Raw genomic sequence first — 22,809 nt, forward strand, 5'->3', positions numbered from 1 at the left:
CAAGAGTATGGTGCCAGGAAGTCTGCAGGCACCTAGTCTGTCTATCTCCCATCCAACACTTTTTGTGTTTGTTTCTTTAAAAGAGGATGGGGAGGTTGGCCTTCTGGTGACTCCAGCAAGGGGCAGTTGCAGTCCCAGGCACACATGGACTCCCTCGCTACTCATATGTGTTAGCACAGGCTAAAAAGAGGCAGTCTTTGGGAGCAGGAACCATTCTTGTTCTTTTTCCAACGGTTTGAAGACATTCACTATTCCTGGAGAAAAGAGGAAGGAGGTAGAACAGGCTGTAGTGGTGGTCATGTTTCTGAACATAGTCCCACAGTAGGGTTACGCTTCAGGTTGCTTCACAACAAGTTAGAGTGACCAGACAGCAAGTGTGAAAAATTGGAATGGGAGTTCAGGGTAATAGGAGCCTATATAAGAAAAAGACCCCAAAATGAGGACTGTCCCTATAAAATCAGGTCATCTGGTCATCCCTACAACAAGTACTTAACCCAGGCCTTGAAGGGAATTATTGCAGAAGTGGGACCTGAGCATTGCCGAGGCTATTCTTGACAGAGAGCTATCTCAGTAATGTGTTGGTCCCCACTCCAGTCCAACGTGTACAACAGAAGTCAATGATGAAATAATGTCAGTCCTGGAACAGACTTAGGGTACTACTTCTCTGTTCTTTCTAAGGTCCAGGAGGATCAGAACCAAGGTGGAGGGGATGCAAATGGTTTATCCAAATACATTAACAAACTCTGATTGGAGCTGGGGTGTATCATCCTGGATCACATGCCCCACCAGCAGACCTCTAGGCACAGCCAGCAACATGAGCTCAATTGTGTCAGTCTCAAAATAGCAAGGCTGAGGAAGGAAGCTTAGCCCATTGAGAGGCAGCTTAGGGATGGAGACAGCACAAACAGGATTCCAACATGGAAAATGCACTGTCTCCAATAAGGCTGGAAAAGCAAAGGTCAGTTTATTAGAAGTAGGAGAAAGCTACTCAACTGGGTTTCCTATTCCTAGAATAATGCATGCTATGGCAAAAACTTTATGTCTGCCTTTGAAGTAACAACGATTATATCAAGGGAATGCCAAGTGCCCAGACTAATACCCTACTGGCAAGTGTCCCACTTCAAATTTGCACCTAAAATTCCCTCGAAAAGGGAAATGAAAACGATTTGCATCAAGAAAGAGAAACAGCAACACACTTAAAAAAGAATTGGAGCAGCATTCAGAGCTGTGAAACACGCAGCACCTATTCTGTATTCTTAAACACAGATGAAAAAATGGGAATTTAATGAATGCAAAAGCTGATACATTTTCTTTTCTTTTCCATATGTGAATATCAGCTATCATTACAATTTAACAACAGGACATGTTCAAACTACTTCTACTTTAAAGTTAAATGTATATTCACATAATTGCAAGAGCAGGACGTTCTGGGGGGAAATGTAGGCTGACAGACTGCATATCTTATTCCAAAGGTAGCTCTGTAAACAGCTTTATTGATTTTGAATTATGTTCAGTCAGGTGTGCTTTTTTCTATTCTGCCATATACATAATGAGGACATGTGGGAGGATTAATAGTCAAATGTGGCACTAACTAGAATCTTTCTTTTTTTGAGAGGAAACCATGGAGATTTTGATGTGATTGATTTTTTTCCCCTTTGACTGTCAGTTTTGTTGGTGATGCTGACAAATTCTGTTGCCTTTTTTCCCATCTTTGGAAAAAAAATCAAAATTGTCTGGAGGGGTCCATCTATTTATGATGGCACCCACCATCTGAATATCTGTATGGATAATGATGAGGAAAAGGAAGCTGGAACAGATGTCCTACTTCCTGAACATTTGTTTGGTTGGTTACAAAGAATCAGCAGCACCTGTTGTTATCTTTTCAGGACCTGGAGAATAAATTGACTATAGGGTCTGTCAGGGTTCCTTCCCCACTCTGAACTCTAGGGTACAGATGTGGGGACCTGCATGAAAGACCCCCTAAGCTTATTCTTACCAGCTTAGGTTAAAAACTTCCCCAAGGTACAAACTTGCCTTGTCCTTTAACAATATGCTGCCACAATCAAGCTTTTTAAACAAAGAACAGGGAAAGAGCCCACTTGGAGATGTCTTTCCCCAAAATATCCCCCCAAGCCCTCACCCCCTTTCCTGGGGAAGGCTTGATAATAATCCTCACCAATTTGTACAGGTGAACACAGACACAAACCCTCGGATCTTAAGAACAATGAAAAAGCAATCAGGTTCTTAAAAGAAGAATTTTAATTAAAGAAAAGGTAAAAGAATCACCTCTGTAAAATCAGGATGGAAAATACTTTACAGATATACAGATTCAAAACACAGAGGATCCCCCTCTGGGCAAAACCTTAAAGTTACAGAAAACAGGACTAAACCTCCCTCTTAACACAGGGAAAATTCACATAAAATAAAAGATAAACTAATCCGCCTTGCCTGGCTTACCTACACTGGTTGCAATATTGGAGATTTGGATTAGGATGGGTTGGAGAAGATGGATTTCTGTCTGGCCTCTCTCAGTCCCAAGAGAGAACAAACACGTAAAGAGAGAGCACAAACAAAAGCCTTCCCCCCTCCCAAGATTTGAAAGTATCTTGTTCCCTTATTGGTCCTTTGGGTCAGGTGCCAGCCAGGTTAGCTGAGCTTCTTAACCCTTTACAGGTAACAGGATGTTGCCTCTGGCCAGGAGGAATTTTATAGCACTGTACACAGAAAGGTGGTTACCCTTCCCTTTATATTTATGACAGAGTCCTAGTCAAGAAGAACACAGAGGAATATTCGTTTTCACCTTCCAAGACACTTAGATATCATGGCAATTGGAGCCTTAGGAAACAGGATTAAATAAACTTTGCCAGATCTTCAAAATTCCTCCCACAGGGAGCATCACTTCTGCCTTGCGCAGACTGAGTTTAGGTCCACATATCAGACCTTGTGGCCTCATTTCCCAAAACACAGGCATAGACTGGGACACAGTTGGGGTTAAGAATGATGCGGAAAGGCTGGTGCTATCAAAGAATGGATGTCCATGAACAAATATATTCCTCCCTGATACCAGTATGCTTGGGGTGTTACAGCTTCTGGCCCTTATCTCACTGGTGTCTAGGAAAAATGTTGGGTTCCTTGAGTTTTCTGATTAGGATTATTAGGCTTAGCGGCAGACAAGTAAGACATCAGACTGCATAATTTCAATAAAGGTTGGGGTCTCGGTGTTGTCTTACATTTCTGCATCAGCCACATGTTCTTTTCTCTCCCATTTGCTTTCAATAATTAACCATATATGCTAAGTTTCAGCCATGAATGATATTCCTAAGGCCAATTTATGAACACCAACAATATGGGCTTAGAATAAAATAGTACCAGATCCTGAACAATAGCAGTGTAGCTTCGTAATAGCTAGCTTATGGACACGCAGGTTCCTTTAAGATGCTTCACATGATAATTGTTATAAAAACTGTGTATGTTTTATTCAACAACATCATAAACAGTCATGTAAAACATGCAGAAATTGTTAGTGTTTCGTTCTACTCTAAGGCAGCAGTATTTGGTGCACTGTCTTTTATCAAAATGTTCCAGAATTAGGTTCTTTTGAAAATGCTTAACATTGAAAACACAGGAGCTAGAAACATGCCTCCCTTTCCAAGCCTCTTTCTCCCTACTACTCAAGCCAAGAAAGAAGACTGTAACCCAAAGATAACTTTTCTGTGTATAGAAAAGAGAGGGTGGGGCTTAAGAGAAAATAAATGTAATTTATATTTGCAAACAGTACAGAAAGAAGCCATTTTGAAGTTTTGCAGCATATGTAACTCAAGAGTCACGGAAAAATTAGTCATACTTTTGTTGTTATTGTTGTTTTAAGGGCTTGTCACATGGGGTTTAGTCCACACTACCTTGAGGTAGTTTGGTGTGAAAACTCCTGCATACACACTATGCAATTCCTCAGAGTGAACTAACTCCACATTTACCGCAAACTCTGGAGTATCTGTCAAAGTGTATTAAGTTCAGTGTGAATTGAGTTAGTGTGGTCTACCATTCTGTGTGCATGCAATGTAGCTGCACACTACTTTGACAGTCCTCCAACTGCTATCCCACACAGCTTTTTGGGCATCTGTAACTGACCAGTCTGTTCACTTGTGTACCCTTCTCTGCTCTATGGCCAAGTTGACCAGATGGCCCTCACCTACATGAAAGTTGGTGTGGTGTTACGACCGGCTCATTTGCACCCAGATTCCAATATATAGGCATTACAGTGATATTACTCCGGCAGCCCTTACAACATGCCTCAAGCAGCACTTGAAGTTGTGCCAAGAGCCTAGATCTCATTGCCATCTGGGGAGAAGTGTCAGAGCAGCAAGCTTTTGGGGCCAGCTACAGCAATAAAGATTGTTTGTGAACACTGCTAGTCAGATGTCTGAGAGGGGTCACAACTGGGACATCAACCAGTGCTGGATAAAGAGTAAACAGCTCAGGAGGACTTACATTAAAACCATGTGTCATAAATATAAAGGGAAGGCTAACCACCTTTAAATCCCTCCTAGCCAGGGGAAAAAACCCTTTCACCTGTAAAGGGTTAAGAAGCTAAAGATAACCTCACTGGCACCTGACCAAAATGACCAATGAGGAGACAAGATACTTTAAAAGCTGGAGGGGGGTTAGGGGGGAACAAAGGGTTCTGTCTGTCTGAGTGTTGCCTTTGCCGGGACCAGAGCAGGAATGCAGGTCAGAACTCCTGTGAAGGGTTAATAAGTAATCTAGCTAGATATGCGTTTGATTCTGTTTTGTTTAAATGGCTGATAAAATAAGCTGTGCTGAATGGAATGTATATTCCTGTTTTTGTGTCTTTTTGTAACTTAAGGTTTTGCCTAGAGGGATTCTCTAGGTTTTGAATCTGATTATCCTGTAAGGTATTTACCGTCCTGATTTTACAGAGGTGATTCTTTTACTTTTTCTTCAAATAAAATTCTTCTTTTAAGAACCTGATTGCTTTTTCATTGTTCTTACGATCCAAGGGTTTGGGTCTGTGTTCACCTATGCAAATTGGTGAGGATTTTTTATCAAGCCTTCCCCAGGAAAGGGGGTGTAGGGTTTGGGAGGATTTTGGGGGGAAAGACATTTCCAAGCGGGCTCTTTCCCTATTATATATTTGTTAGACGCTTGGTGGTGGCAGCAATAAAATCCAGGGCCAAAAGGTAAAATAGTTTGTACCTTGTGGAAGTTTTAACCTAAGCTAGTAAAAATAAACTTAGGGGGGTTTTCATGCAGGTCCCCACATCTGTACCCTAGAGTTCAGAGTGGGGAAGGAACCTTGACACCATGGATGCCAGGAAACAGTCTGACTGTGGAAATATAACCTATCCATTTTTTTGAGGAGATGGTCAGGATTTTATGCAATTACACTACTGCTGAAACTTCCAGGGGAAGCAGAGAGGATTACTATCCAGCTCGCCCCCAGGTCTCGCCTGCTAACTCCTCCAACCCATATAAGCACCTCCAAGGTACGACCTTAACTGCAAAGCCAAACCAGGAAAAACAAGTCTCAATCCTTCACAATCTCCAAGGTACAAGTGCAAAACCAAACAGCATGTACTGCACACTCAAAACCCCCAATGTATCCCTCCTCGTGTACACACCACTTACCATCTCTGAGGTCCCCCCCAAGACTGCAAAGAATCTCAGGGAGAGGAAAGCAGAAATCATGTTAAAAAAGCACTATAATAACCCCTCTGGAACCTGAACAACCACCAGTTTTTTTTCTCTGTACTCCCCCAGGCATGGCACCTGCAGCAGTCCAGACACTCAAGGACAGGGCCTTCAGCAACAGCTGAGCAACTGGCTAACTGAGGGAGAAGAAACAGGGAACTTGTATGAAATATTCACAGATCTCATTGCAGACTCCCCAAAAAACTGAAAACAGTGGAGAGCTGACGGTTGTATTTGAGGTTGGAAAGGAATAAAAGACAGGGAGCTATCCAGACAGAGCGATAAAGTGGCCAAATACAGCATGGCAATGTCCAGAGATAGCGTTGCCATGGCAAAAGATACACTGTAGAGAAAGACAAGGACATGCAAAGTCAACTCTTGTAGGTGACACAGGAGTAGAATACTCATCTGTAGTGCATGCTGCTAGCAGGCACACAGAAAATCCAGTGCCCTCAACCAGGACGCAGCCATGTTCTGCAGCCCATGGACAATACAGGGTAATGGGACATCAGCATACGTTCCCTGCTGCATTTCTGCAACCATGCTCCCAGATGTCATTGCCCTCCCCAGCCCAAACTCAGGGCAACAAGAACAACTTCAGCTGGGAGCCTAGATTTTTCAAGCCATCTAACAACGCTAACAAGTTTGAGCCCCAACACTCTACACCAGAATGCAGATGTAAGCTGTATACTCGACTGTGAATCGGAGCCCCCGCCCTGTCCCTGTATGGTTGTGTGCTGCCCTCCACTGCATTGGGTCACTTTAAAGCTACGTTTCATTGCTGGTTTAATCAAAGGTTTATTTCTGGCTGCTACAGAACAGATGGAATTTTTAAATGTTTTTAATATTAAACAACATTCATGAGGAATCTGCAATGCGTAGTACACAGAAAAATGGTGAATTTTGCCTACTTATATATAATAAAGAGTGCCACAATGGGCCATTTTTACCACCCATCAAAGAAACTGCAATGCCCACAATCCAACCCCCCGCCTCCCACCACCACCCCCTCAGGATAACAGCTGGACATGTAGCTGCACATTTTCAGGCCTGAGACACAAAGTAAGAGCAAGAGGCATCTCTAACAACAATGTCCTGGCTGTTTCCATTTTCTAATGGACATCTTGGTGGCTGCTCAAACCACTAAGCAAGTCTCCCACCCATCTTTCAGCCTTTCTCCCTTACTCTCATAAATATTGTGCAAAATACAACACACTGCTATGATCTTAGGCAAGTTTTTTTTTCTGCAGCTTCCAGCCTGGCCAAAGGCACAAGTCACTATCATTCTGCAATGACTGAGGCGATAGCTAAACAGTTCCTTCATGCCTTTTTGTCCCAGTGCCCTGTGAATGGGGTGAGCTGGGTCTCCCAGGATAATCAGAGCAATCTCCACACTATTAACATACATAATAATCGTGGGGGCAAAGACTCCTTTATTCACGATGGTAAACAGAGCTGAGTTCCACAATCGCATCCTAGCATCATGGCCTTTTCCACACCACGCTGCATTTACGTTTGTGAACCTGCCATGCTGGTAAGCCAGGCTATGGAGTATCATGGAGAAATACTCCTTTCTGTTTATAAACTCTGAGCCCTGGTGCGAGATGTAAATGATAGGTACATGGGTCCCATCAAGTAACCCAACATAGTTTGAGAACCCTTTTTCACCATCTCCTGAGCTCTACCAAGCTTTATAACCCAGTGCAACAGTACCTTATGCACAGCATCATACATCTGCATAACAGTGGCCCCAACAGTTGATCTGTCCCTGCTGAACTGGCTAGCTACAGACCAGTAACATTTGAAGGTGGCTTGCTTCTAGATGGCAATGGTGACCTGCTTCTCCAAGGGTACGGGACACCACCTCTTGGCATGTTGTCACTGCAGCTTCAGGGCTAGTTCAGCACAGAACTCCAAAAGGCTGCCTTTGCCCTCCTGAAATTCCATCACCAATTCTGATCATCCCAGATCTGCAGAAAGATGCTTTCCCACCAACTGATGATGGTCTCCTGAGCCCAGAAATGGTGCTGCACTGTGTGAAGCTGCTTTAGGAACAGCTCATGAATAGAAGTTGCTTGGTTTCATCCTCTTCTTTCTCGTCCTTGTCCTCCTGCCTCTGTTGCTGCTGGAAAAATCATTGCTGCGGCCACATCATCTGCCTGGTGGTGTGGCGGGCAAAGTCCAAAACCAAAGCCATGGGGCTCCGAGAGCTCAAATAAAGCCCAAACAGCCTCTGGGTACTTGCAGTTGCCAGCACAGCAGAGCACTGTTGAGTCCATACTGGCTAACGATAATTCATAAATGGTGATAGCCCACCCAGAAAGAGAGGCAGCATGGGACAGAAGGAACAGAATCACGGGATTTTGTTTTGTTTTGAAGTGTTAGCATAATTGGGCTGAACTGCAGAATGGTCTTATAATGTGTGAATCTTTGTCACATAGGATGAGGGAGCAGCTTTATGGAAATATTCTATTGCATTCTCAAATTTGTATTTTCACACCTTGGTACCAGAGTGATTAGGAGTTTTTTAAATGGAGAGAAAGAGAGAAGACAGACACCAAATGTTTGAGAGCATTCGACTCCTTTCACTTGCAAATGACTGCAAGTATCCTAATGAACACCAGAAGTGTCGATCTCCTGAGTTACCTAGGTCAACAATTTGAACTGCTATATTTTTATTGTTTTATTTGAATGGAGTCCTGAGACTTAAACACAGACATTCAAAAAAGAGAGTTCTGCAAAATGTTAAGACACTTCCCAGGAAATTGTATTTGAAACTTTTCACCATTTCATTTGGCACAACTTCACACCCCTGGAATCTCACGCTTCCTCAAAATTTTGGAGCAATGTTTTATTTTGTTTCTTAATCTCTGAAACATGAAAACATTAAAAAAAAACAACCCACCTTCTGCTTAAAAAATTCCCTTGTGACAAGCATCCTGGATTTTCACTTGGAAAATCTCAACACTCTAAGCAAGGGGTGCAAGTTTGCTGTGCTCCATGACCAGTGCAAGACCATGCATGGTGACAAGTACTAGCAGCCTGATTCTGCAAACAACTACCACCAGCTACCTCACCCTCAAGATTCTATGGTTAAAAAAAAGCAGGGGGGAGGGGGAGAGAAGGGATGGGATGTTGCGCAGAATGGGTATGTCTTATCAGATGTGATCTTAAATGTGCTCTTCAACACACAAATGAGGCACTTCAATATGCACTTCTCTCCTAGGTGCTCCCCTCTTGTGACCAAGTGGGAATCTTTTAGCAAACCTCTCATTAATGGAGGATTATGTGCCTCTGTACTTCCTTCCTGCTCATTTCTTTTCCTCTTGCACTTTAATATGCAACATTCCACAGCTGCGGTGTCCAGGATTAAGACTGAGGTGACTAGAAGCTTAAAACTGTAGTGTTACAAAGCATGTGCTACTAGTGTACATTCCAGACCTAACTGTTCTGATTCTAAGTCTGTAATATTTTAAGTCTCCAGATGATGTGAATTTGTTTAGTGATTGCTATGGGAGCCCATATCATGATGAACTGATTTTCTTTTCACAAAGATTCTCTTTGGTTTGTTTGTTTTTTTAACACAAATGGAAGGCCTCTCTGGGTTGAAATTTTCCAGGACTCATGAACAAGATCTGTTTACTTAACTCTCCGAGTACCTACATTTCAAAAGCTTAACATATCAAACTTGGCCACTCTACAAATAACTATCCAATAACAAATAAATGCAAAGTTTCCATGGAGTGTGTATAGAAACACATGCCCACGACATTTGTTACAATCAGTGTTTCAACCCTGAATGCCAGATGACTTCACAACAACATCACATAACAAAGTACTATGGGAGGTATCTACACTTGCACATAAATTACGTGGAAATTCAGCCTAAGACTACACCTACGCTATGACTTAGGGGTGCGGTTCCCCAGCCTGTGTACACATACTCACGGGAGCTCAGTGAGAGCTAGCGTGAGTATAAATAGTAGCATAGCCATTGTAGCACAGGCAACAGTGGCATAGCTTAGCGGTGCCAACCACAAACCTGCCCAACATCCCTAGCTCGTAATGTAGACAGAGCCTAAGTGATGCCTAATAGAAAAGAACATAAACTTTGGCGAGCAAGATGTAAAACCGTAACTGAGACAGCAATGAGATCATCTGATGAACTAATAAATAAGGATATAAAAATGATTAAGAAAAGACTTTCTGTAAGCAGATCACAAGTCGGAAACTTGCAGGAGAACCAATGGGTCTACTGCTTCACCTAGATGTAATGTGGGAAATAAAAGAGGATACGGGGATAGCACACAATATCGTTGCTTTCTTTGCGACCATCTTTACCACTAAGGGTGATGGGAAAATACCTGCATTGGAGTTACTCTATATTTACCAAATGTGTCACAAAAAGAGGTAACCAAAAAAAAAAAAAAAACAAAGCGGATGAAACAACTTGAGAAATTAAATTGCAAAACATAAGGACCTTTTGGCATTCAACAAAGACCTCTTAAGGAATGAAACACCTATTAACAAAAAAGAAAGTTAATCACCAGCAGCTGTTTTCCGTCCAGTAGATTGTCAACACAGATCTACCCTTCTTAGGAAGGCGCATGTGCCCTCAGTGCCAAGTCAAACACTGTAGATTCTAGAAGGCAATAATGGGGCTGCACACATGACCACTCATGGAACCAAACATTCATTATGAAGTTATATAAGAAGCCATACAGTCCCAACTCCACCTTAGCTCCTTTCCACTTAATCTGAATTCAATGGAAAAAGAGGAGATGTCAGGAAGACAGGTGGGTAGTATGAATTTATGCTAGGAATCTACTCAAAGAATAAGCATACCTTGAATGCTAGCCTTCTTTCTTCTTCAAGTATTGTGCCTATAGCATCTACATTCAAGAGCAGCTGCCAGCAACAACCCATTTAAGAAGCTGGTATGAGGATTAGCAACTAAACAAAGATGGCAGAACAGTACTCCCAAACAGAGCACCAGATCTAGCGACCAAAACAAGTTACTGATGCTGAGATTGAAGGTATGAACTGAACTTTAGGTTACTACCTTACATATCCTTGTGAAACTGTGATTCCAGCAGCTTTGGATGCACTAAAATTAAGTCCCAAGAAAGCAGTGGCTCACAAATAAGTGAGAAAAAATGAACTAGTCCATTTCAAAAACATATTAATGATAGACAGTGTGGTGACATCTTTGCTGTTTCTTTAAATCTTTACCAGGAAGCCAGGAAGAAGAGGGCTAAAGAAAGTTTTAGGTAGAAGTCCTGAAGTGAAGAAGAAAGACCGACAGACAGGTGGGCAAATTATTTTTAGGGATAATATTGTCTTCCTTATTCTAATTACATATCTTGTTCAGTGCTCATGGCTCTTTCTGTGATTCTTTACTACTGTCTCATGAAAGAATGTGCACGAACTGAAAATCTTTGCACTGGAGCTGATATGGCTGCCAGACGAACTTAAAAAAATCCTTGTGTTTTCAGATGATATGGCTGCCAGATGGACTTTGACAGTACTCCAGAATAATTCAGGATGCTTTAGTGGTAACAAACAGTTCAAACTTAGAGAGGCTGTGGAAGTGAAAAGATGACAGTGCTCATTAGAACACAAGGAAAAATTTCTTCCACTTGGAGTCATAAGTCTCTTGCTCTGAAGGCTCCAAGTGAGATGTGTTAAACTTCCTGGGAAGAGCCCAAATGGGAACTTGACAACAAGCCATGAGCCAGTCCACTCAGAGTAGAAATACTGAATCTGTATCAAGAGCCTATAGAGCCCACATCACCCTAATATCAGAGTATCATGACTTTCGCCTTGTGACAGGAGATGTGGCAGACCTAGGAATTCTGAGATCGAGAATCAGTGAACCAAGGGGAAACTACTAACATTGCATGAACTCTGTGCTGTATGAACTTCCTGATGACCAGTACTGGAGGGAAGTACTCTAGTCCAACAGAAGGACTGCCAGAATCTGAGCCACGTCTCAAACACAATCAAAGAACCTCCATCTTCTCTTTTGTGGCAAAGAAGTCTAAGACATTTTCCCCACCTGTGAAAGACAAAATTACCATAGTTCCCTTGAGAAACTATTTATACTGAGCAGTGAATTTCTGGCTCAGATAACATGTCAAGATGTTGTTCATCCTCCTGGAAAATGGCAGAGTTGGACAGGATGATGCACTCACTGTTTGCAGAACCTGAAAACCCCCCATCAGCGCGGCTGAGAATGAGCTCCTCCCTGCCAGTTCATATAGCTACAGACGCATGGCTTAAGTATTGTCCAGGAAGATATGCATCAGCCTGTTCCTCATTTAAGCAAAGAAAGCGTTACAAGATAGCTGAATTGCTCTCACCTATTTTTATATTAATACTATATTTATTAATTAATATATTATTTATTATAATTATACTTAATCCCTTCAGATTTACATCATGCCTGTATTGGGGGATGATCTAAGTGAGCCCCATCCATTATAACCATTACAATGACAGACAAAAGATAAAAGAGAATTGGAGGCATACTTGGGTAATTGTCTACCATATCAGAAATTCTTGACTGTTTCAGGGTGTGATCATCAGAGATTGCTGTGATTGATGTGTCATTCATACCCTACTGCATAGGTTTAACTTGAGTCTGGACAGTTAAGAATCACAAAAGGACTTGAACCAATCACTGAAGTAGGGATAAGTGTGAATATACAGACCTCTTAAGTGAGCTAAAAGTACAGCTAGGCAATTAGCAAAAATGCTTGGAGCTGCTTTGAGTCCAAAGGGGAGAACTCTGTATTGGCTGTGATCCTCACCATACAGAACCTATGGAATTTGTGCCATATCAACTTGATAGATATATAAAAAAAGATACTGTTTAAACTGAGAGCTCCAAACCAGCCTTATGGCTTTACAGCGGGGAATGCAGAATCTGAACCTTTGGCGACACATGCTTAATTTTCTTAAAGCTAGTGGGGGATGCAACCCTCATTTGTTTTTTGGGGGTGGAGCTGGAATAAAGGAATAATGGGAATAGCACACCTTCCTATGATATTGCAGAGGAACAGTAGAAGAAGGAAAGTTACTTTGTCTCTCAGTATTTTGGCAGGCGTGGGATACCTGAAAAAGGATGGGGAAGGAAGGGTCAGAAAGCTTCCACAGAACGCAAAATTAAATATTCTTTAGGATCCCATGAGTGCAAGGTAATTCCATTTCATTACAACTGAAAAAAAAGCTAGTTGGTATCAAAACACACAGTAACCAGGTGAAGTGGAAAGGAGGTTCTTTAGTACACAAGTAATTTGCTCTGTGGATAATAGAGAATTATAGGAATTGATACATGCCCCAGCCTTAAAATATCAAAACATTGGTGGTGCCTTTTCTTGGATCATTGAAAGCTGAAAACTTAATGTCTCTGCTATTCACTCCAAAAAGTCCTGAGAGTTGTTGAAGTTATCTGTGTGTTGGCTTAAACAGATAGGTAGCCCACATTCTTATCCAGAACAGGACACAAAGCAAATAGCTGGTCCTGGAAGTCTTCCTCCTCCTATTTTTCATAATCACCATCCTTTTCATCTAAGTAGAGGAGGACTCCACAGACATGAGATCTTAAACATACCAGAATGACCTTCAGGTCTTTTAGAAAAATCTGAAATAAAAGGCTGCAGGTCTTTCAGGAACTCTAAGAGAATTTTTCTTAGGAGGGTGACCCTTAGTTGTGGGTCCCACATAGACCAATGAGGTCAATGAGTGTGGTGTTCAAAAGCATAAGGTATAAGCCAAAGAGATGTCAAGAGAGGCAGAGGTTAACTTAATGCAGAAACAGTAGATTAAGATCTCCAAAGTAGATGATCCCTTGGAACTGAGAGCCCTCAGAACAAACTTCAAACTACGGGCCTGAAGGCAGCAAATTCAACACCAAGGGCCTTCTGTCCAAGAGTGACCCTTGTCCACAACCAACCAGAAGTGCAAGTGGAAAGCAATGCCTTCTTAAATGAGATCCAGGTTACTGAAGATATGCTGTGATTTTAATGTAAAGCTATTACTTAGCTGCTTGCTCACCGACTAGTCCGATACATGAAACACAACATTTTTAACAGCAGTAAGTGTCTAAATAAATTACAAAAAGAAAATACTCCAAAAGATTAAAAGTAGTAACAAACTGGCAAATGATGAGACAATGTTTTTGTACATTACCATGTTGATTAATGCATTACAGTAATTTTTCCCAGTTTAATAAACTTACCGGGCTGATAATATTTCAATAAGCTCTTTCCTGTTCTGCACTCGGAGTTTGTTAGTTTTATATCTGGAATCTTTACTAATTTCAAGCAAATTCAGGATCTAAATGAAAACAAAAATACAGTGAATAAGAAACACGTTTAGCAGGTAAATGTAAAGACCACTTGTGCAGCCAAGCAAATTCATAGGGACATAAGGAAACTTGCTAAACACCCTCTCTGTTAGTAAACTTTTTAAAAATAAAACAGCAATGAGGAAAGAGAGAGGATACATTACCCCCCAATACCATGATACCGAATGACCTTATACCCCAATGTCATCAGCAAGTTGGGAAAGACATGAGAAGAGAACTGGAATCCCAAATCCCAGTCCATCACTCTTTCTATTAACAGTGTCTCTAGGCATTGACACGATACATTCTAGTACATTACAAAAATTGCAAGTAACTGTGGTCAGGGTGGGGAAACCAGTAGAGCAGGGATTGGCAACATTTGGCACGCGGACCATCAGGGAAATCTGCTGACGGGCCGGGACGGTTGGTTTACCTGCAGCTTCCACAGATTCGGCCGATCACAGCTCCCACTGGCCGCGGTTTGCCGTTCCAGCCCAATGGGGGCAGCAGGAAACGGCGGCCAGCACATCGCTTGGCCCACGCCGCTTCCCGCAGCCCCCTTGGCCTGGAGCAGCGAACCGCGGTCAGTGGGACCTGCGATCGGCTGAACCTGCGGATGCTGCAGGTAAACAAATCGTCCCGGCCCACCAGTGGATTTCCCTGATGGGCCGTGTGCCAAAGATTGCCGATCCCTGCAGTGGAAACAGAGAAGACATATGCACATAGCACTGTAAAAAGAGTCAGTTCTGTGGGACCATGCTACACTGAGTTGTGTGTCACAGGATCACAGAGAAAGATATGCTGATTGTATTTGATAATTCTGGTAGACAGGGGAAATGCTATGTCTAAGTGGACTTTTTTCTATTTCAGTGTTTTGTATTAAAACAACAGTAAAAAGCAAACATACTTTCCTCTGAGGTGTCATTTTTCTTCATTATTATTTAGTGAAGTACTAATGAAGAAAAAAGGTGGTGTCACCTCATAAAAAGGAAAAATACATCTTGTAAAAGTAACACCTAACTAACATCTTGGAAACTTAACGATAATGCACCGACAAAGTGGAATTAGACCGAAAAAGGACTTTTAAAAATGTGACAACAAAATCCTGGCAGTTTTATAGGAACATTAACAGGACAGAAGAAGACCATATGGGTTATCAAGACCTACAACATCTGTATTAACCTCAGCATTCGTTTGGATAGACGATGAATAGATCGATGTTAGTTAATGGGTTGATTTGTGTTCCACAAGACAAAATCAAAACAACTCCTATATCATAATAAAGGGAAAGGGAGAATTCCTAAAAAGAAAAGGATAATATGAGTTTTCTCTGTCTTGCTTACAGAGAGAGAGAGAATGAATTCTAGTTTGCTGATCCTGGTTCCACTTGGCCATTGCAAGGTATCACCATCTAAACAAGATAAATATTTTCAAAGATGCCTCATATCTACCACCATAACAAAACTGACTCTTGGGTGGTGATGCTATCTCTAGATCTGACCTCTAACCTTTTATCTCTAATAATCTAGATTGCCAGTAACCAAACATCATTATCATTTGGTGACTGTTTAGTTGTGTGCTGTGAATCAGGTGTGGTCACAGTCCAACTCTGAGTGAATGACTGTTCATGTGAGTGATAAACACAAGTTCTAGCAGTTATCCTTGTATCTGCAATTCATCCTGTCTTTGGACATGTCTACACTTACTGGGGATCGAGCTGCTGCGATCGATGCAGCGCGGGTTGAATTAGCGGGTCTATTAACCACAGAGCGCTTTCTGGTCAACTCAAGAGGAGTAAGGTTAGTTGACGGGAGAGCGTCTCCCGTTGACACAGCACAGTGCAGATACCACAGTAATTCGACCTAAACTACATTGACTCTAGCTACCTTATTCAAGTAGGCCTTGTCTACACTACCATGGTAAGTAGACCTAAATTATGCTACTCCAGCTTCATGAATAACGTAGCTTAGGTCAATTTACTGTAATGTATACACCAAGCTGCATCAACAGGAGATGCTCTCCCTTCGACTTACCTTACTCTTCTCGTACCAGTGGAGTACCGGAGTTGACCAGAGAGCGCTCTGTGGTCGATTAAGCAAGTCTTCCCTAGACCCACTAAACTGACTCCTGCTGCATCGATCGCAGCAGCATTGATCCCCAGTAAGCATAGACATGGCCATAGCTGGAGGAGCGTAACTTAAGTCGACTTACCCCAGTAGTGTAGACAAGGCCTTTGTGTGTCATCCTGCCATTGTTATTTTGTTTATTTCACTATGATCATTTTAAAGTTAGACTGTTTCCCTCACTCCCTAACTTCTCAAGCACACTTACACTAGAACTGCCCTTCAAAATGCTTAAGAATGAACGTTTGGAGATTATACATTTGGGCTATTCTTTTCCAAAATGTGTGAATTTTTCTTTTGTTATATACATTGGCCCATTCTTGAAATGTGTTTTTGTTTTAGAATTCACATTTAGATCCAAGTAGCCCCACGTAAGAACACATTTTTTAAAAATTGTTGATCAATATGAAACATGTTGCTTCTGTGCTTGTGTGTAAAAAATAGAGAAGTTTCACAGAAAGTCTTCAGCAATTAATCAAATATCAAAAGATCTAGCTCAACAAATAATTTGTGGGTTTTCTCCTCCTTCTTCTTCTTTAAGATTACTTGTCCAAAAGCATATGGTTCAGGGAGAAAGTCTGTAATCATTTACCACTCTGGGCTGGCTGCTACATCTCTGTAGTGAATGTCTTCACAGGCAACAGCTTCCGTATGTTCCATATTTTTAGCACTGACCCTTCATAATAAGGCTCTTTGATACCCGTTCAAATATTTGAATTAATGTTCTCTGTATTTACTGAAGGTCCTTCTTGCAGCTTAAGTATTTTGAGCCTTCTGGCAATTAAAGTACTCTTAATTTATCACCTCTTGCCTTTCCCTACGGTTTTTAGTTCCACAAGTAACCTTCATCTTAAAGTGGGACAAACCTTTAAGAGTTTTAACAACATTACATCTGGTTCAAAACTAGGCATTCCTACTGAGCTTCTGGGCATCTTAACCGCTTCAGTCTGTCTCTATAATTATTCTTTAAGAGTAGCAATGTTAGTCTTTCTAAATAAGGATATGAAAACTGATTTAGATGAAAAAGCAATGAGAACTGTTGCTCAAAACTTGAACCAACATTTCTTTCCCCTTCTGTACAGAAAACTTTAATTTTTGAACATCTGTGGCAGTACAGTACTGTGGATATTTTGAAATGTCTTGCATAAATCTATTCTAATAGTATTTATATTTTTAGGGTGGGATATTAATCCAAGATCTGGAGCATATGTTACAATTGAAGTTCTCATGGCACTTTTCATAGAAGTAAGCCTGGTTTTATGGCTCAGTTGCAACAAGGTAATTTACATGATGTTTATCTAAATTCCCCTTACTGTTTAAGCTGGTTGAAGTCCTCTTTTTTAATTTTAATCTTCCTGCCTTAAACTGTTGTGTAGCTTTGCTGTGCACCATTAAACACCTGTCACGTATCAACTAGAAGTGGGTGGATTGATTCCTCTATTGCCCTTACCTATTTTATTATTAGATTTAAGTTGTTAGATTTAAGTAATATAGTATAACCGTGATTATTCAAAGGTCTCAGCAGACTCCAAAACCTTTGAGTAACTGGGATCTTGACTAATTATGGGACCTGCTTAGGTTTGAAGTCTGCAGGCTAGAAGCCTATGTTCAGGGTCTCCAGCGCCTCCTGACTCTGAACACAGATTTCAATGCCTCCTGAACCAGCTCCCCTATTAGAGAAAGCCATGACAACTTACTCAAGGATGGCCAGCAACACAGCACTTCAATGTATAATTCTTTAAAGGCTGACATTTCATAAAGACAAAGTTCCCCCACTCTCTGGAGATGCAGAGAGGCCCCCTCAAATGCAGCTCCCTTTTCTTGGACAATTAGACTGAGAGAAGTGGTACTGCTGTTGGTCACTAGAGCTGGACAACATTTTTCAGACAAATTATTCATCGAAAAATAAAGTTTAAGATCAACCAAAGTTATTAGTGAATTCTGGTTGAAATTGGTAAACAGTTTCAGATGAAAAAATGATTTTTTTTAAACGGCAAAACATTTCATTTCAACACCTTTGAAATGACGCATATTGACTCATTTATTTTTTAAAAAGTAAAATTCTGGTTAAGCATAGCCAAACGCAAAAAATGACTACTGAAAATGAACCATTTCAGGTTGACCCAAATCAAAAAAATTGGAGGGCGGGGGGGCGGGGTGTGGTGGTGGAGATTTTTCAGTTCAGCTACCAAACTGAAAAATCAATTATTCACTCAGCTCTGTTGGTCACCCTAAACTCTGAAGAGCTGGCTTATTCAGTCATCCATCTTCCCCATGGGGCTTATACATTTTACAGTGATGAAGAGATTACAAAATCATAGAAACTTGTGTGCTGAAAACCTGTTGAGCTGGCCAACCCTGGGAAAGTTGGCCAGCTGTCTGCGACCAGGAGAACAAACCCAAGCAAGAGGAAGCAGGAACCTGGGCCAGGTTCAGCTACACTTACCTGGAATTCAAGGGAAATAAGACCCAGTTTTTAAGTACAAGGGGTTTTGGCTAAGTGAATTTCAGATAATTGTGACTGCTTTGCACTTCGAGATACTTAGATATGAGGCACTACAGAAGTGCAAATTATTAGTCCAATATAGTCAAAGCAGGAAAATAATGGAAGTCTTGTGATGAAGCCCGATCTAATGAGATTGCCAGCCCAAAAAGGTCTTCATAAGTCTTAGGATAAACATCCAAGCTTTTGGATTCACATTGAATAAATCAATTCAAATTGAACGTGTAGATGTTCACAAAGCACTAATTTAAAATTGACTAAATTGGTAATAAACTTTATGTTTGTGTGCTCCTTTATAGTAGGAATGTGGCAACTTTGTGAGCCTAATTTCTAACCCATTTAAACATCATAGGTTCAGAAGTTTGACTCCAACCCAGATGTTACTAGTTTTGCATTCTGCTTATAAAAGACTCAAAAAGGGCAATGAACAAGCAATGACAAAAACAGACTAAAAGAGGAGCAAAGAGAGTGAGCAAAGTGACAAACAAAAAGGAGACTGTGAATAAGGGGGAAGGAACACTAGCCAAAATAGGGAAAACCTTGCTAAAGGATACTTAGATAAATTAGATGTATTCAAGTCAGCTGGGCCTGAATGAAATTCACCCTAGGGCACTTGAGGGCAAAACAATCTCAGAACCATTAGTGATTATTTCCAAGAACTCATGGAGGATGGGTGAGATTCCAGAAGACTGAAGAAGGGCAAACATAATACCTATCTTTTAAAAGGAAACAAAGGGAACCCGGGGAATCTATCTATGAATTATAATCCACTCAGCCTAAATGCAATACCTGGAAAGATAATGGAACGTATTATCAAACAATCAATCTGTAAGCATTTAGAGCAGTTGTGGGCAACCTGCAGCCCATCAGGTAAGCTGATTGCAGGCCGCAAGACATTTGCGGACATTGACCGCACGCACGCACGGCCCCCACGCAGCTCCCAGTGGCTGCGGTTCACCATTCCTGGGGGATCAACATCTGCAAAATGTCTTGTGGCCTGCAATCAGCTTGCCCTGATGGGCTGCATGCGGCCCGCAGGCTGCCCACCACTGACTTAGAGGATAACAGGGTGATAAGTAATAGCCAACTTGGATTTGTCAAGAACAAATCATGCCAAACCAAGCTAATTTCTTTCTTTGACAGGGTTACTGTCCCAGTAGAACAGCAGATGTGATATACATTGATTTTAGTAAGGCTTTCGATATAGTCCCATGTGACTTTCTCACAAACAAACAAAGAAAATGTGGAATCCCCGCTACTGGAGGATTTTAAGAATAGGATAGACAAACAACTGTCATCAATGGTCTAGGTATACTTCGTCCTGCCTCAATATGGGGAATGGACTAGATGACTTCTGGAGGTCCCATCTAGCCCTACAATTCTATTATTCTAAAGGAGCAGAGGGGAGAAAAGAGAAAAATGATAATGAAAAACCAAACAGTCTCTATATCACATATAATCCACCACTTGTGCCAGCTAGATTTTAGTCATGTTCTTCTGTCTTTAACACTGTGCCATGGCACAAACTACTCTCTAGATAGAATAACTTTGCTTTCTTTTCTTTTTTTTCAAATTTATTCATTGGGGGTGGGAGGAACTGTGTTTAAAGACGGGTAATAAAAGGTTTGAGATCTCAAAAGTTAATCTAAGATTCTCCTGGGAACTTCCAATAGAAACAGGAGGTAGAAAATGGATGTATTTTTCTTAGGCCCAGATTCAGTGAGGTATATGAGCACATGCAAAATGCATCCGATGAAGTGAGCTGTACCTCACGAAAGCTTATGCTCAAATAAATTGGTTAGTCTCTAAGGTGCCACAAGTACTCCTTTTCTTTTTGCGAATACAGACTAACACGGCTGTTACTCTGAAACCTGTCATTATGCAAGGCACTGCATTTAGCCGTATGGAGTGGAAATCTATCAAATGCATGAAAAAACTTGTACAGATACAGACAGATATCATCTTCCTTTCCAAATGCAAACAGATGGACATCGTACCAAAAGGACTGAAGGTAAAAAATCCATTACAATCTACATTCCCAACAGACTATGCTGACAGCTTGTGCCACACGCTCTCAGAGAAACTGCGGAACCACCTGATCAACATCCTCTACAGCAAACAGGGAAAGACAAAGAATGAGCTCTCAAAAATGGATACTCTCATAAAAAAACAACCTTCCACACAAACTTCCTCGTGGCTGGACTTTACTAAAACTAAACAAGCCATTTATAACAAACACTTTGCTTCTCTACAAAAGAAAAAGGACACTAAACTTTCTAAACTACTACATGCCACAAGGGGCTACAGCAGTGGGTCCCTCAACCCACCCAGCAATATTGTCATCCTATCCAACTATACTCTTAGCCCAGCAGAAGCAGCTGTCCTATCTCGGGGCCTCTCCTTCTGTCCCTCCACCCCCATGAACATGATACAGTTCTGTGGTGACCTAGAATCCTATTTTCCACGTCTCCGACTCAAGGAATATTTCCAACATACCTCTGAACAACATACTCATCCACAGAGACCTTCCTACCAACACTACAAAAAGAAAGATTCTAGGTGGACTCCTCCTGAAGGTCGAAACAGCAGACTGGACTTCTACATAGAGTGCTTCTGCCAACGTGCACGGGCTGAAATTGTGGAAAAGCAGCATCACTTGCTCCATATCCTCAGCCGTGCAGAACACAATGCCATCCACAGCCTCAGAAACAACTCTGAAGTCATAATCAAAAAGGCTGACAAAGGAGGTGCTGTTGTCATCATGAATAGGTCGGAATATGAACAAGAGGCTGCTCGGCAGCTCTCCAACACCACTTTCTACAAGCCATTACCCTATGATCCCACTGAGAGTTACCAAAAGAAACTACAGCATTTGCTCAAGAAACTCCCTGAAAAAGCACAAGATCAAATCCGCACAGACACACCCCTGGAACCCCAACCTGGGATATTCTATCTACTATCCAAGATCCATAAACCTGGAAATCCTGGGCGCCCTATCATCTCAGGCATTGGCACCCTGACAGCAGGATTGTCTGGCTATGTAGACTCCCTCCTCAGGCCCTACGCTACCAGCACTCCCAGCTACCTTCGAGACACCACTGACTTCCTGAGGAAACTACAATCCATCGGTGATCTTTCTGATAACACCATCCTGGCCACTATGGATGTAGAAGCCCTCTGCACCAACATTCCACACAAAGATGGACTACAAGCCGCCAAGAACACTATTCCCGATAATGTCACGGCTAACCTGGTGGCTGAACTTTGTGACTTTGTCCTCACCCATAACTATTTTACATTTGGGGACAATGTGTACCTTCAAATCAGCGGCACTGCTATGGGTACCCGCATGGCCCCACAGTATGCCAACATTTTTATGGCTGACTTAGAACAACGCTTCCTCAGCTCTCGTCCTCTAACGCCCCTACTCTACTTGCGCTATATTGATGACATCTTCATTATCTGGATCCATGGAAAAGAAGCCCTTGAGGAATTCCACCATGATTTCAACAATTTCCATCCCACCACCAACCTCAGCCTGGTCCAGTCCACACAAGAGATCCACTTCCTGGACACTACAGTGTTAATAAGCGATGTTAACATAAACACCACCCTATACCGGAAACCTACTGACCGCTATTCCTATTCCTCCAGCTTTCACCCTGACCACACCACATGATCCATTGTCTACAGCCAAGCTCTGCGATACAACAGCATTTGCTCCAACCCCTCAGACAGAGACAAACACCTACAAGATCTCTAGCAAGCATTCTTACAACTACAATACCCACCTGCGGAAGTGAAGAAACAGATTGATAGAGCCAGAAGAGTTCCCAGAAGTCACCTACTACAGGACAGGCCTAACAAAGAAAATAACAGAACGCCACTAGCCGTCACCTTCAGCCCCCAACTAAAACCCCTCCAACACATTATTAAGGATCTACAACCTATCCTGAAGGATGACCCATCACTCCCACAAATCTTGGGAGACAGGCCAGTCCTTGCCTACAGACAGCCCCCCAACCTGAAGCAAATACTCACCAGCAACTACATACCACACAACAGAACCACTAACCCAGGAACCTATCCTTGCAACAAAGCCCGTTGCCAACTGTGCCCACATA

At 41.8% G+C, this 22,809-nt stretch overlaps 1 protein-coding gene across 5 annotated transcripts in view; it reads right to left on the reverse strand.

The window, feature by feature from the left end:
* SUGCT (succinyl-CoA:glutarate-CoA transferase) overlaps positions 1-22,809 on the reverse strand; it is a 479,841-nt gene that overhangs the window by 259,879 nt on the left and 197,153 nt on the right. For all 5 annotated transcript variants that reach the window (XM_077811004.1, XM_077811002.1, XM_077811003.1 and 2 more), the window contains exon 11: positions 13,952-14,049. In XM_077811004.1, coding sequence (XP_077667130.1) covers positions 13,952-14,049 — 98 coding nt within the window. The remainder of the gene's footprint in view (positions 1-13,951; positions 14,050-22,809) is intronic.

This window comes from Eretmochelys imbricata, chromosome 2 (assembly GCF_965152235.1).
Source record: "Eretmochelys imbricata isolate rEreImb1 chromosome 2, rEreImb1.hap1, whole genome shotgun sequence".
NCBI lineage: Eukaryota > Metazoa > Chordata > Testudines > Cheloniidae > Eretmochelys > Eretmochelys imbricata.